Here is a 15,079-nt window from a genome sequence, read left to right on the forward strand (position 1 = left end):
GGAAAAATTGAGGTCTTGACCATGAATTAAATTCAGGCATGATGAAGCTGTGAACGTAAGGAAGCTGAAAACGCCAGAGTGACATCCCATATTTGTTACAAGTCAACCGTACAGATTAAACCCAGATGGATGAAGAGGCCACAGCGTTGGAAAGTCACGTAGATGTCGCAATTGCGCATCATATTGCTTTGCTGTTCTTGTGTATGTGCGGGATGCTGTTTAACATTGTTATGCTGGCCATCTTCTGTACAAGAAAACAGGTAATGACGATAAATGTTAAGAAAATTCAATTATCAGTTGATTTATTATCAGATTATCATCAAATCTGTTACTTTTGCGGATAACAATTTGAACACTTCAACTTAAAACAAATTATATGGAACAATGCAGACGCAGCTAGAAAAGATATAATTATCGAAAATTTGATTGACAGCCAACGATATGGGCTTTTTAATGGGACTAGTGTATGAAGCCTTTGTATTTCTACATAATCATTTCACATCGCAACATTTTCTCGACTAAAAGCTAACGGCAATGCAAAGAATAACTTGAGAGAAAATGGCATTTTTTGCTGGTTTTAGGCTTAACAGAGAATATTAGTATGAAAAATTGCTAAAGCATCGCACGATATTTTTTAACAGGCCAGCCAAATGAACTATGACCAAATCAACACAATAAATCAGTTTCAACTTTCAAATATTTGCTAAACCATAACTAAACCAACTGGGAGGTCTATAACTCTGCATAAGTACAGAAAAGAATCTGTCACTTGTAGACCCGCTATTTCTTGTGTTGGGATGCACAATGCACATAAATACTAAAATATCTGTAGTGGGAGTCACAAAAGTGCTAACTTTGCCATAGCTTGATGCTCAAATACTGTAGATAATGTCTTAAAAAAAAACGTTCAAAACTCAAAATCCAATACGAATATATTACTGTAGTAAGCAATAAGCATACATATCAGTCACTAATTTCATCACGAAACACCAGGCGAAAAAATTAAATGAAAACGTGACAATCAGAACTATTCAATACAGAACGCCTTCGTGTTAACTTGGGACTTCGAAATGTGTCATGTTGACACAAGATAAGCAGCTTTTCTATGGAACAGCTAAATTATAACAACTTGATTTATGGCAAGATCATGAAACTGGTATGCATTATAATGGCACATTGCAGTCCCACATAAAACAACCCAATACAAAAAATATATATAATCAAAAGATAAACAAAACCCATGTAGCGGGCCGCTTTCACAACCACTTTATTAGAATGGCAATTAAAATGCAATTTCACTTTACAAGGTTACACCAAATGGTGGAGTACGGACAGCCGCATAAGCACGAATTTCTTCAAATAATTTTCAAAGTGGAGCATTTTTTCTGATTAGGCTTAATCTTAGCTAAAGTCGTAAGTAATATTCTGCAAATGTGTTTTAAATGATGGGACGAAATATACCCATGTCACTTTCATGTGTGAGCACCTGTCTTACGAAACACATTGTCGAATTGCATTGCAAAGCTAGTATAAACGAAACAGAATTTTTTGTTGCAAGTCTGCACGTTTTGTTTGTGTGTTTGTCGTATCCAGGCTTACGCCCAGTGCTTGAAGATTTTGATTAAGTGGACGGAAAGGCAAGGAAGCCAATCTTCATGTCCACCTTCTGGCATGTCTTTAAGTGTCTTGCCAAAGACACAGTCGCATGCTCTCGAGCGGTGTCGAACCGGCGCCCTTTCGAACGTCGTTCTAGGGCTCTCACCACTCGTCAATGCAGCCGACTGCTGTGCGAGTGTGCGTGACCACGAGAAAGGAATGAAACGGGTCACATCAAACAAAAACGAAACAACGACGCAACAAGTTTTAACAAACGGAGATTCGTTTCGAATTTGCAGTTAGTCTTACGGAGCTTTCTTCGTTTCGAGTTTCAGGTGTATTTCGGTTTCGTTTCAAGCGCAAAGAAAACAAATTCTTGTTTTGTATGGAAAAATCTTACTCTTATCTTAAGATCAAATTCCCATTGCAGCGTTAGCCTACACATGGCATACAGAAAACTGTAGTCAAGTTACATTTTTATGATCGTCAAAAAACAATCATGTTTTAAGCATGCTTAGATATTCTGATTTTTCTATAATTACTTAATAAAAAAATAAACAAGCGTTAAAAACAAGCTATCTGTTATCATTTGCATTAATTTGATAATACTTTATGGCCATGCTCAGACTTTACTTTGGTAGTTGGTGAAATTGATGGTGACAAGTAGGCACAAGCCTCGCGTCAATTATCCAATTGGACGCTTTAACCAAGACAAATTCGACTGACTTTGTAAACCACCATCAGTGAACTAACAAGATTTTGACCAATGACAATAAACAGCTAAAATTGGTAAGTTTTCGAACAAACTTAACAAATATTTTCGTTTCGCAGGCACGTGGATCAGTGTATACGACATACATGATTCAAATCGCTATAACCGACCTGCTGGTGTGTGTAGTGTGGCTCGTGATGACCTCGATGTACCTGCACGCGCTTCCAACGAGTAAAGAACTGAAAGATTCTTTAGGCTCAGGTATGAGTGTCAGTAAGTGAAAGTAAAATTGGCACATACAAGCCTGAATCAATCCGAATGAAAAGAACAAAGCTTGAAATTTAGAAACTAAACTCATGGTTGAGAAACCTTTCGAAAAACAGACTTTTTAATTTTCAGCATTAAAACTTGAGGACGAAACGCTCATATTTTGTACTTCGAGCATTATTCTTTGTTTAAATTCGCAAAACTTTTTCCTTTCATCGTATTGCAAACGCAGTTTTTAAAATTTGCAAAGCTGCCTTGTTTGTTGTCTTAATATTTTTTAATTTTGCTAGTAGTAGGGCCTACCTGTAACTGGGGTTTTGATTCGTGTTTTTCGGCCAAGTAATCGCCTGAGAGCATAAAAATATGTATTTTTATGTTCATTGCTCACAAAATATAAAAATATAATTGCAAGAAAATTTACAGCATAAAAATACTTATTTTTCATATTTGTCATTATTGTAAGGAATTTGCAGCAAAAAACGAAAAGGTAATAATAAGCCCGTCGCGATAACCCAACTAATAAAGTAACTAAACGTTGAAACGGTGTAAGGCAACTTTGCCTGTTTGGGAGCTAAACACCCTTGGAATTTCAAGTTTACGTGTGCAGTGCACAACGCCTAACTTCACATAAACAAAATTGCTCACAAAATATGCGTAGAATTGTGCATTAATAGAAATCGGTGCCTCTTTGCAGCATAGCTTGGTTTTATGCTGTATAATGCAAAGATTAACACTGCAAATGAAGACGAATGACTTGACAAGTTGCGATTTTTCAATTTTTGTGACGAAATTTGAGACTATTAAAACCTGTTGAGGCAGGAGCACAAAAGTTCATGTGTGTCGGCAAACTTACATTTCGCTTGCAAAGTGTTATTGTTGGTGTGCAACTGCAAAATGTGATGCAGAATTATTTTAAGAAATTACGTCGTTGCATAACGATTTCGACTGCTCAACAGTGCTTGGCAATCCCAGTATTTTTTATTCGCTTTTTGTCGTTTCAACGCTGCAAGGAAGCTTTTTTTCGCAGCGTTTTCGGTTCACTTATTATTTCATGCTTTGATACAAAAGAGCTCAGAACTCATGAATTTAAAAAAAAAAATTTTTCATCAGTCGTTAATGTAACATTTCTAGAAGAGTTTGGACCACCCGCATGTTTTTTTAAAGCAAACCAGCAATTTAATTTCTTCAGTACTTTTCAAAAATGTTGTCAGTGCAAATCACGACTTTCAAAAACTACCACAAGCTTTGTAATAATTGTATTTATTACAAATTGCAAAGACAACATTATATATGCACCACTGATGATCACAAACAAGGGTGAAACTAGAGTAAGGCGTCTTCCATTTTCGTTCGATCGGGGGCCTTAATGAAATTGCACTGTCTTCCATCAATCAGCAACGACTGATATCATGGAGCAAATTTACACAATGACTATCTGTCCGGTTTTAATAACAGAATATAAAACATTCTGCTTCGAGCAAAGGGAAATTAAAATTGCAAAGGTGGAAACAAATTTGCGTGGAAATTTAGTGATTTACAATGAGTCTGAAATAGTAAAAAATAAAACGAGGAATAAAATGTACAAACTTCAGCAAGCACTTGCGTACAAGTCAGTCCGTTAATGACTCTATAAAAATGATGCGTTTCCCCCATGCCTCTGCTACAAGTCATACATTTCATACACCTGGAAAGGTGTAAAGTGCGTAGTTTAACTTAGCCAAAAAATGTGAACTTCGCTGCTAATGACACCTTGCTGATGAAACAAAATCCAGCATCTTTCAACACCCATCGAATGGCCTTGGCTCATGACGTCAAATCAGTTGGCGATTGGTTAATTGAGAGTGCAGCAGAAACGATTTTGAACCATGCACTCAGAAGCTGAAAGTGTTTGCTTAAGATATGGTGCGAACTTTACATGACAATAGAGAAGTGAGAAAAGGGTCAATTCATCATTTCCACCATCAGAGTGTCATAGTGTTGACAAATGCGTTAAAAAGTAGTTAACTGCAAATAGTTTACATAAGCGGGGCTTTCAGTAAAATGAGGTAACAATACACCCTCTTCTCGCCTCATTACAATGCCAAAACCTAGTGAAAGAAATTGGTTGCTGAAACATTAGCTAAATGTGGTCAAAATTGGAAACGGCAAATAAAAAAGGAAAACTCTTATTTTCAAGTTGTAAACGATGAATTTATCTCGCTTCCAAATGATCATAATAATTAATGCAAATTTCGTTTGAATTTCGCTTCAAAGCAAGAAGTTTTTTGAAGATCATTTTCACTAAAAAGATTTTCAACACTAAAAAGTTTGTGGTGATTCGTGTTAACACATGTGTTCGCTAGTTGCTTTGTGCGATGTTCCAGTAAACTGACAAAATAATCCTAAATCACTCCCACCACAGCTGATTTGTTAGTGACTTCGCAGATGCAATAATGTGCTGTGGTTATTGCAATGTTTAGCACTAACGTTTAGTATATCACACCAATTGACTACTTCGGTGTAAAACAATGGTAAAACACAAGAATTCATCAATTGGCTTTTAAAAATCTGAATATAGACTTTTGACGAGAAAGGCCATGATGAAACAAACCCAGGAAAGCTCTTCATCTTTGGGAAATCAATGGTTAGAGCGAAATATCACAAAGTGTAGTCAGCGCCTTAGTGTTTCACCATCACGCCTCGAAGAGTCAGCTAGTGATGTAAGAAGGTCACTGGAGCGGAATAGGTTAAACTTACCGCCTTAACTTTAGCCCGATTGCAAGAAACGCAATCTCTGTTAATCAGCCACAAAGGGTGCACTTGTCTGATGTTGCTTAGTCAGCCATCTCACGCTGAAAGGTTCCTCAACCAAAAATAAACTGAAATTTTCTAACAACATCTTAACGTCAGACGATGTAAAATTAATGTAAAGCGACTCAAATTTTATTGACAGGGGGCGATCCACTCTAACAAGCCTGTAATTTAGCTTTGAAATGACGTCGTCGATTTTAACAAGGGACGATGAAACTTGACACGCAACATTTCAATTCAAACCCGCAACCAGCTTGTTTCTCACTAATAAAAACAGTGGTTTTCGCACTGGCACAATGTCTGCAGAAGTTGAAACCAATGCAAACAGGAATGATTTTGTTATCAGAGTTACAGGCATATGCGACGATGTTCACTTTTTACAATGAACGAAGAAAAAAAAAATTGCAAAAGAAAATGTCGAAAATTACTTCTTGTAATAAAACGACGTCTTCGTAAGAAAATATTTAATATCATAGGACGCCTACAAAGATCAGAACAAAGAAAAACTGAAAAATGGCATCATAAAGCAGCTCTCAAAGGCTATGCGGTATGCAGCAACATAGACAATTGTCATGCTCATGCATCAGAAAGGAGAGCTGAATATCTTGTTTAATGGTAAAACCATGAACGAAACCAATCTGATGATGAATCGTTTCAATAATTTCGAGAACTCTGTTTAAAAACATAAAGCAATTAAAGAAAAGGTTTCAGTTATCTTATTACTTTGTTACAGAAACCAACGATGCTATGACTTCCGTGAACATCTCCGTGGGAACAGACAACAAAAACTTCTCAGTATACAGATTCACCTATGCCATATACAACTTACACTACTACAACAATATCTTTCTACTTGCAACTATGAGCATAGAGCGGTGTGTTGCGGTCTGGAAATCACTTCGTTGTCAAAGATATCAGTTCAATGTGAGTGGTATTTGATGTGAACTTGCATATGCGAGGCAGTGGCAATTTATTGAATCGGTAATATGGCTTTGCTCAGTCTGATCAAAGAATTCTACAAACAGTACATCACGTTTTAAAGGTTAAAAGTGTCAAATTAAAATGATCGGAAACTGAAATAAATGAACTTGGATTTTTAGATGTGCGATTGTGCGTGTTAAGGGTTTAAATATGATTGAAATATGAAATAAAATTTTTAATTTTCTAAAAAAAAACTTCAATGTGTTACATTGAAGTTAAATTAGGTTCATCATGAGAAAATATTTACTCAAATCTGTGCGATCAGCAACACCTGGTTATTCTTCTTTCTTAGAAACAACATTGCAGCACTTTAAACTAACACTGACATTTTTACGACGATTATTTTTCGTGAGTGTAGGCATTCTGACGCTTTAATCACCACAACCGATAGTGTTTCAAACTAAAAACAAGACCGCCAGTTGACCCGTGATGACAGGCTTACACAAGCAAGTTTATCTATTACAGCGCAAATTCATCTATGTGGTTAGCGTTCTGATGTGGCTCCTTGCATTCGCCTGCGCCATACCAAGCTTCGTCAATCCTGACTTGATCACAAAAAGCGAGCAAACGGACGTGTGGCTGAGAGACATGAATAGGACAAACCATGAAACAATGAGGTTAGTTACAGATAGAATAATGTAGATTTCGTTTTGACGTTGAATGGATTTCTCATCCAGTGCCATTTGATATCGGATAAACGTTTATTTAACGTTACGTAAGGCTTACATTATTCCGCTCCAACGTTTATGTGAGACAGCTCACGTATTTCCACAAGCTGAAAAATTACATAACATATTGTAAACTTTGTATTTACAAGCGTTGTTCAACTGTTCACAAAAGTAACTTCATATCACAAAACTATATGGAGACAAGGTTTGGTCGTTTCATGAGGTTTTCGTGATTATCATCTTTCGCTAACGACACTTTGCAGTAGACAATAATTTGTGCGTGAAAATACAATTTATTTTATAAAACCGGCTTGTTGACTGAAGTGGTTGATGCGTTTGAGCGTCATGTGGTCAAAAATGCCACAAAGTACATTTTGAAAATGTCAATTGGCTTTCCACAACAACTTCCACTTGTCTGTCTGTGAAACAACCGATAACGTCAAAACCAAGAAAACGACATGCTAGCACATAAGCACAGCGTCCTTTTACAGAATTCGCAGTATGCATGAAGCAGCTAAACGCTAGACACGTCACAGCTTACTTTTGGTTTTTGTTTTAGGGTCCCCGATAAAGCTCCATCTCAGGCACTTTTAATGTGCTTTGAACCGCTTCGTCATGCGTTAGAGAACAACCAAACTGTTGTGAGAGACTACGACGGTGTATCGATCCTGGAATGTCTTCAACTAATGCATGAATATGCTTTCCGATACAACGACACCTTAGAAGAGAAATTGATCGAAAAAGAGTTCGCAGACGACAATATATTTTTGAATGAAACGATGTTGGATTATGAAGACGAAGAATTCTATGGAAAATACGATGAAGATGACTATGACAGGGACAATGGCAGTGTGAATGAAACATTTACGATGGAGGTAGAGGTGTATATGAACCTTTTGCATATCACAGTAGACTTAGCAACTGAAGTCGTTCGCAAAGGAGACATCGACGATGTATGTGATCCAAGACTCACGTACGAAGCGAAACAGTATCAAATCATCGTTAATCTGGTCATTGGGTTTTTTATACCTTTCATCGCTATCTTGGTAACAAACCTAGCAATCGCTTTCATGATCGGAAAGAGAGCCCGCCATAGGCTGCAAAGCGACAACGGGGACGACGGTCGCGAGGACTCTAACATGCGACGTATGTCCGACTTTCTTCGTCAGTTTGGCCCACGAAGCGAAAGCAAAACAGAAGGTGAAACAACGGGGGTATGCAAACAATCCCCTGTGTTGAGAAAGAAGTGGCATTCGCGAAAGAAAGATTCTCAAGAAAACGAGAGAAAAGAGCTGCTCAACCGAGAGAAAAACAACAGGCAAATCACGACTGTTGGTGCTCAACCAGCAGCATCGCGGGTCACCACACAAAACCACAACCGCGCGGTAGCAACACGCGAAACGCGACCACGGTTGTCGTCGTCTTCAATGCACATGCGCAGAACAAGCGGCGGCTCTGCAAGCTCAGCAGAAAGTTTCCCGACCGACTTGACATCGCTCCACACTACAAGTCCAGGAGTGCGGCTGTCTGCGCCTTCATTTCAGCACGGAGAGGGCAGGGTAAGAAAAGGACCTTATTGTTTTAAAACACATTGTTCGTTTAATGTTCTGTGTCCTATTGACATAACTAACCGCAGTTAAGACGAGTCAATAAATTTGTATGGAAGACATTTAATACATTTAACATTTAGCAGAACATGTGAATCTCATAGACCCTGATACGAAGACATTGCACTGGTTGCAACAATTGGGAGATGTTGCCTAAATTGCTGCCTCATAAGCAAGAAGAAGAATACATTTAAAAATTATACTGTTTATTGTTATACCGTTTATTGTTATATACTGTTTATTGTTATACCGACCATCTGTGAATTTCCAGGTGCCAGTGCAGCGGGCATGCTCCGCAGATAGCAGTACGACTGGTAGCGGTGGTTCACACGGTCACCCTGGAAGAAGGTGGTCCAGTGAAGTGTTCAAACCAAGCAATTTTGAAGACGAAAAAAAGACCAAAAACGAAAACCATACAAACAATAATGGTATGGTGTGAATTTTGAAAACTAATCAGCCTACGCATTAACGTATCAATGATAAGTCTTTGAACCAAGTAAAGTACCAAAGTAGTCATAAAAATGAACAGAATATGTGTTTAAATGAATATGTTAAATCCGATTGTGTTGCTTGGTTGCAACAGTTGCACTATGTATCTATCAAAGATGTATCACAAAATTTATTACATTCAAACTCATATTCGTTCATAGCAATCTAGGTGCAAGCATCACGAGATACAATGTAACGATAACGCAAGATCACTTTAACTGTGGGTTTGTTTTAGTGGAAACGGGATTCACGAACGGCCACCAAATAAAAAATGCCTCTTCGCTGCACTCTCGCGGAATGAATTCAACAGAAGAGTCGGCGCAGCTAATACAAGGAAGCCATACACGGTTGTATGCACCAAAACCGAAAGGCACAAGTCGGCAGACATCGAATCAATCGAACGGCAAAAGCAGAGTTTCTTCAGCCTCTTCAAAAGGAAACAAAGGTAAAATTACTTTAAATTCCAGAATACACACGACACTGCTTTTCACGTAACGACTAAAAGGCGACAAAAACACCTTGGGATACTAAATGTCCTAGGTATGCAAATTGCATAAAAATATGTAATTGTAATTGAATGTGCGTATGCGATATAACCTATCTTTGACTTTCTGTATCGTTTTTCGGTATTTAGGCAAAGGAGGAACAACCCGGAAAACACCTGTGTTCAAAAATGCTGAACGACAAATGCGGGTCTCGAAATCAGTCTTGGCCTACGTCATCGTGTTCGCCATATGCTGGCTTCCACAGAGAATCGTGACAATCATATATTTTACAGAGGTAAATACTAATGTATATGATACGTGTCTCAATGAGTGCATTCAAAACTCTTTATAGATTATATTTAACTACACATCGCACAAGCATGAATAGTAGAAAATAAATCGATTTACACAACGTGTAGTCAAATTAATTATTTTCACTTACAGGGATTTATCGGAAAAGGAGGCCAATTTTGCCACACGATTTTGTTCACAACCAGAATTATCAGCTTTCTTAGTGTTCTTTTGAATCCAATCGTTTACGCGTTTACCCAGAGAGAACTGCGCAACTACATACGCCAAACTGTAAATCGAGTCTGCAAATGTTTATGCCCTCATAATTGGATGCAGAAAAAAGCTTCAGTCAAAACAAAAACGATCCCGAAAGCTAGGGTGCACAACCATGCTGGGACAAGCGCAAATGAAAACGTCAACTTTTCAGGATTTGTTCTAAACAACTTAACAACGCACGAAGAAACAAGAAAAGAAAGACATGCCAGAAACCGAAAACGTTGGTCTGAAATGCTTCAACGTTTAGGCAGAAAGTCATCCCGATTTTCAATGACGCCAAGTCGTTTCTCGACCCAAGGCAATAAGCCGAGCGACGGCACGATTGACGAGGAACGAGAAGAGGAAAAAGGGCCGAGCTCAAAAGGTCCAAGTTCCTCAAACTCATTCAAAATGGTCAACGGTGTTGGAGATTGGGAAGATTGGCAAAAAATGGTCGATATGGCGTCAGTAAAGACACCTACTAAACCTTGACAATTCGGCAAAACCTTGCTTCATAATTCAACTCTCAGTATACGAAGCACTTCCAACAGCAAGTGCAAACACTGCAATAAGAAGAATGTAGATGATGTCATATCTTGTAGTGAACTGTGTAAGTACACAGTGGAAAGGCGAGTGGACACAAGAGATCGAAATAAACTTACAAGCTTTTGAGACTCAGCTTTTGCCATAGAGCTCTATCGTTTTCACAAAGTTTATATTGTACTGAAACGTACAGAAAGTTTTCAAAAATATGGTATATTAGTTCAAATGGACTTGATAGAATGCTAGGTGATCAAAAGTATGACTCTCAAACGTCACTGACAAGCTCACACAATGCAAACTGTTGGTTCGTGATTGTAAAATGATGACGTCGATACGTTGTTGTGCTTTATTTATTTTAAGTTCATTTGTGATTGACACAACTCCTTCAACAACACTACCACACTGCCATCTGCCACATATGCAATACGTCAGGAATATTGTAGCAGTGGAAGGTCTCTTTTTCGGCAGAAGAGTTGAAAAGCTACCGTTTCCGCTTAGAACTTCATGGTGATCATGGTTCATGGAACTTCATGGTGGTCATGGTGATCATGGTTCATGGTCCTGCTGGTACTATGTTTGATTCGTGATGACACTTGGTACATCCATGTTCACTGCGCACACAAAATCAACTGTCTAACCTAACACTTTCCGAGTCCAACCGGAATGTGCAAAACTTCGTTTTCTGAACAAGGTGCTAGTAGGTATAATCTAGTCCAGCTCAACAAGCGACTACTTGATCACGACTATATTTTACCTTGCAAATAAAATGTACTTACCGCTTCCAGCATCTTGTGGTAGACTAGGTTACAATCTCTAGAAAAGCGAAAAAAAAATTACAACGTATTGCCAAGCGAACAACGTGATTTTGTGTTCAAACTCCACTTCGTTAAGTTTACTTTTATTTCAGACCAACAAAGGACGGTGACTACGCTAGTTCTAAACACTATTGTGAAACGGTAATGAGCTGATTATGAAAGATAAATGCAACTATGACATGCAACAGATCGATTTTAAGTTATTCCCAATGGTCTCTGTTACGGATGGTTAAAAAAAACTCAACACTTTACGAACGATAAGTTTCAACAGCAACTCCAGGATAGTGTGGTCGTTTAGGTTGGTCGAGAAACGGTGTCCTTGTCTTAATGCTCGAGAGCATGTTATATTGAACAAACACATTCGCCTATAAAAACGTCGTACCAATGACATAGACTTATTGTGTTTTCCCACTGCCACCCTTGCGCTGTTTTGAGCTACGCAGGCCTGTTGTAACTAATGCCGAAAGCATAACTAAAAACTGGGCTTTCCAAACTACTAGTTTTTTTACGTTGACAATCAATAAAAGAATGTTTTGTGATTACCTGAGGATCTGCAATCAATGATGAAGAATTAGAAATATAAAAACACTATTTATATAATGTGCGATTGCAATGCCACAAAATTCTGTTTTGTAAATTCTGCCGTCGTAGCGTGCACAACTGCACATAGAATTTGACGTTGTTCAATGCGTTATTCTGTTGCAATAAAAGTGAAATATCACATTTGCTTGCAACTAGAAATAGCATCAACCTCCAGTTGGGCAACGTCCCGTTTGACATAGTAAACCTAACTGTACAACCATACTGCTCGTTTTCAGTCGTTACGTAAAGCCACAAGAGCAGAAACCTGATTTTACTGCAGTGGTTAAACTTCACAAACTACCACCACGAATAGAGACATTTCACTACAGGACACGAAGCTCCGCTTTTCCGGCCACATTATAAGGGTCCATTCTCAATTCAATTTTTATGCCTCTCTACTAGATTGCTTTCAACAACAAAAACCCAAATTACTTTAAAACTAACTGTAAAACTCCTATATAACGTATAAAAAGTACGACATTCTGTAAATCGGATAAAAACGTAACCCTTCTGGTGTGACAGAGCCAAAAGAGGATGCAGTTTCCCGTTTATGCAGAATCCCTAACCACAAAACAAGGGGAGATGCGATGTACGAGTCATGACTTGCGTGTGCCTCTTTACTTCCATGAGCCACCAGAGAAACACAACCAATTGAACGACGCCTGAGTCACAATTTTAGGAGACACTTTTGTTTCTCTCTTAATTCTTGCTGGGTTATTTCATAAGCAAAGTAAAATAAAATCAATCGATCTTCATGTGTTTGTTGACGATGCAAAACCTAATTAAGCGACTTGTGAATAGCTTTTTATCACAAACTGCTGTTCATTTGCATTGTCAGAACAATTTAACAATGAGATTCCTTATATCACACAATTTCATTGGGACCCTGCTTGTAAGAATAACTTGGTGGTCGAACGGATCTTTTTTGAAGCCCACTGATTTACCCAGCTAACAAAATCTGTCTATAAATCTTATGGTACAGTACTAATTTTATTCTTCAAAAACATAGTGGTCTACTGATCGCAACCTTTTCTTGCTGTTTTCATTCATATCACCCAAATGCACAACATTGTAAAAGCAGAACAATGTAGTACAATCACTTCAATTGAAAAGAGTCTTTTCCGGATTGGAGGAATTAACTCAGCTTGCATAGTAACATTGATACGCACTATGGACCATGGTCCATGGGTATTCATTATTCAAATTAAAAAGGTGATATAATAAATAATGTAGTATGTAAAAAGGTGCAAGGGAAGGAGACGAACTTGGGGAGATGATGTAAAACACTGGGCTGATTTGTCAAGCATCGGAGAAGCAAAAGGAGTAGCGAAAGAACGTGACGTGTAGAAGCAGTTGACAGCCAATCCTCAATACAGAGATGGCACACGATGATGAGGACAATCTTTATTACATCACTGACAAAGTGACCATACAAGCAATGGTGCCTACCAAACACATTACATGATTGACCACTGTTCTTATCCTTTCCCTTAGCAGTTAACAGAATAAATAAATCACGGTTTATTAAAATTACAACATACCTTATTCTGCTTCGTTTTTTCTGTTTTCTTTTGTTCTGATTTCGCTTTTTCATTCGCAGAAGACGATTTTGAAATCTGATGCAATATGACAATCGTTATCATGTACTGATTATGGCTTACAAACACCACTTTTAAAGTGATACGATACAACTATGAGTTCTAGAACGATGTGCGCCGATGACCAGAATAAAACAAAAATTGGGAGTTTTCCGATATGCTAAAAATCAACATTTGAAAACCACTAAACATGGAATGGGCTGTTTACCAGGCATCTGATTTAATAACATGATCACTAACACAAGGTTTTTGGGTGACAATCCGCATTTATTTCCCTTTTAATTTCAAAATTTGCGCGCGATAATTTTGTTTCGATATTGTATTTCATTTTTCATGTATAGTTTTTATTATAGCAACACGATCGTGTGTTCTGCCATGTTGGCGAGGTAGTCACTTCCTGATCTAGTTCACTGAAGAAGTCAGTCGTGTCTGACTGACGAAACGTCAGAATAAATGCAAATCTTAAAAAGTTTAACTTATTTTATAGATTGAGTTTCGCTTTTAGCAGCATGATCGTTGCTTACTTGACAATGTAGACATTTTACACCAGGAGGGCGTATCATGTTATTGATTTTGGAAATCAACTACTTCTGCACTACCAATTAACGTTCCAAATTAACATGTTCGTTATTCACAGTTACCTCAGCAGGACTTTCTTGATTCTTTTTCTTTGACTTGGATTTTTTTGGTGGATGTGCAAAGGGATTTTTATGGTTGTTAGAGCCAACACATTCGTCCACAAAATGGTCTAAACCTTAAAAATATCACCACAAAAAATTCAACAAAATAAGTTTGAAAATTAGATTTTTTAAATTGAATGTACAAGACATATGAGGATAATAAAAAAAAAAATCATTAATGAACAATTTTTCAGTTTGAAATCAATCGACAGTTGCAAAAAGCATAGAAGCTATTGTGCACTTCATTCAGTTCTTCTTTTCACCACGTTAATATTGAATATAAACTCGGTTTTCTGTAACTACGGTATTTTAATTAAAACAGGAAAGTGCACCAGGAAAAACCATCAATAAAGAAAAAAAAAATTCAATTAGGCATTTATTACAAAGGAAATGATGAAGGTGGAAATAACAGAAACGAAAATGCTCCAAATGATGTGCAGAAAAACCCTTAAAATAAAAATAGAAATGAAAGTATTCGATATTTGACACAAGCAGAAAGCATCCGTGAGTTTGTTAGAAGTCACCGTTTGCAATGATATGGGGCATGGAAATGTGGATTGTGAAACGTATGTCTGATGACAAAGCTCCAGTAATTGCAAAAAAGACTTCTGTCCAGAGGGGGGAAATAAGAGATCAAAAAATAGATGCCTAGTGGTGAGAAAAGACAACACTGTAAGGATCTAGAATTATCATCTAAGGAATTTTGCTGATTGCTTTTTC

General features: G+C 37.6%; 2 protein-coding genes across 3 annotated transcripts in view; one reads left to right on the top strand and one right to left on the bottom strand.

The window, feature by feature from the left end:
- Positions 1-15,079, bottom strand: part of LOC145781130 (uncharacterized) — a 66,192-nt gene that overhangs the window by 40,126 nt on the left and 10,987 nt on the right. For both annotated transcript variants that reach the window (XM_082592892.1, XM_082592893.1), the window contains 2 exons: positions 14,321-14,433; positions 13,623-13,697 (listed from right to left, as the gene is read on the bottom strand). In XM_082592892.1, coding sequence (XP_082449018.1) covers positions 13,623-13,697; positions 14,321-14,433 — 188 coding nt within the window. The remainder of the gene's footprint in view (positions 1-13,622; positions 13,698-14,320; positions 14,434-15,079) is intronic.
- Positions 8-12,212, top strand: LOC145781132 (uncharacterized). The gene is made up of 9 exons (XM_082592894.1): positions 8-260; positions 2,428-2,569; positions 6,099-6,289; positions 6,812-6,963; positions 7,574-8,573; positions 8,893-9,049; positions 9,346-9,555; positions 9,745-9,890; positions 10,040-12,212. Exons 1-9 carry the CDS (start codon positions 126-128, stop codon positions 10,631-10,633), a joined length of 2,727 nt encoding a protein of 908 aa, XP_082449020.1. The 5' UTR covers positions 8-125; the 3' UTR covers positions 10,634-12,212.

This window comes from Aplidium turbinatum, chromosome 12, assembly GCF_918807975.1.
Source record: "Aplidium turbinatum chromosome 12, kaAplTurb1.1, whole genome shotgun sequence".
Lineage (NCBI taxonomy): Eukaryota > Metazoa > Chordata > Ascidiacea > Aplousobranchia > Polyclinidae > Aplidium > Aplidium turbinatum.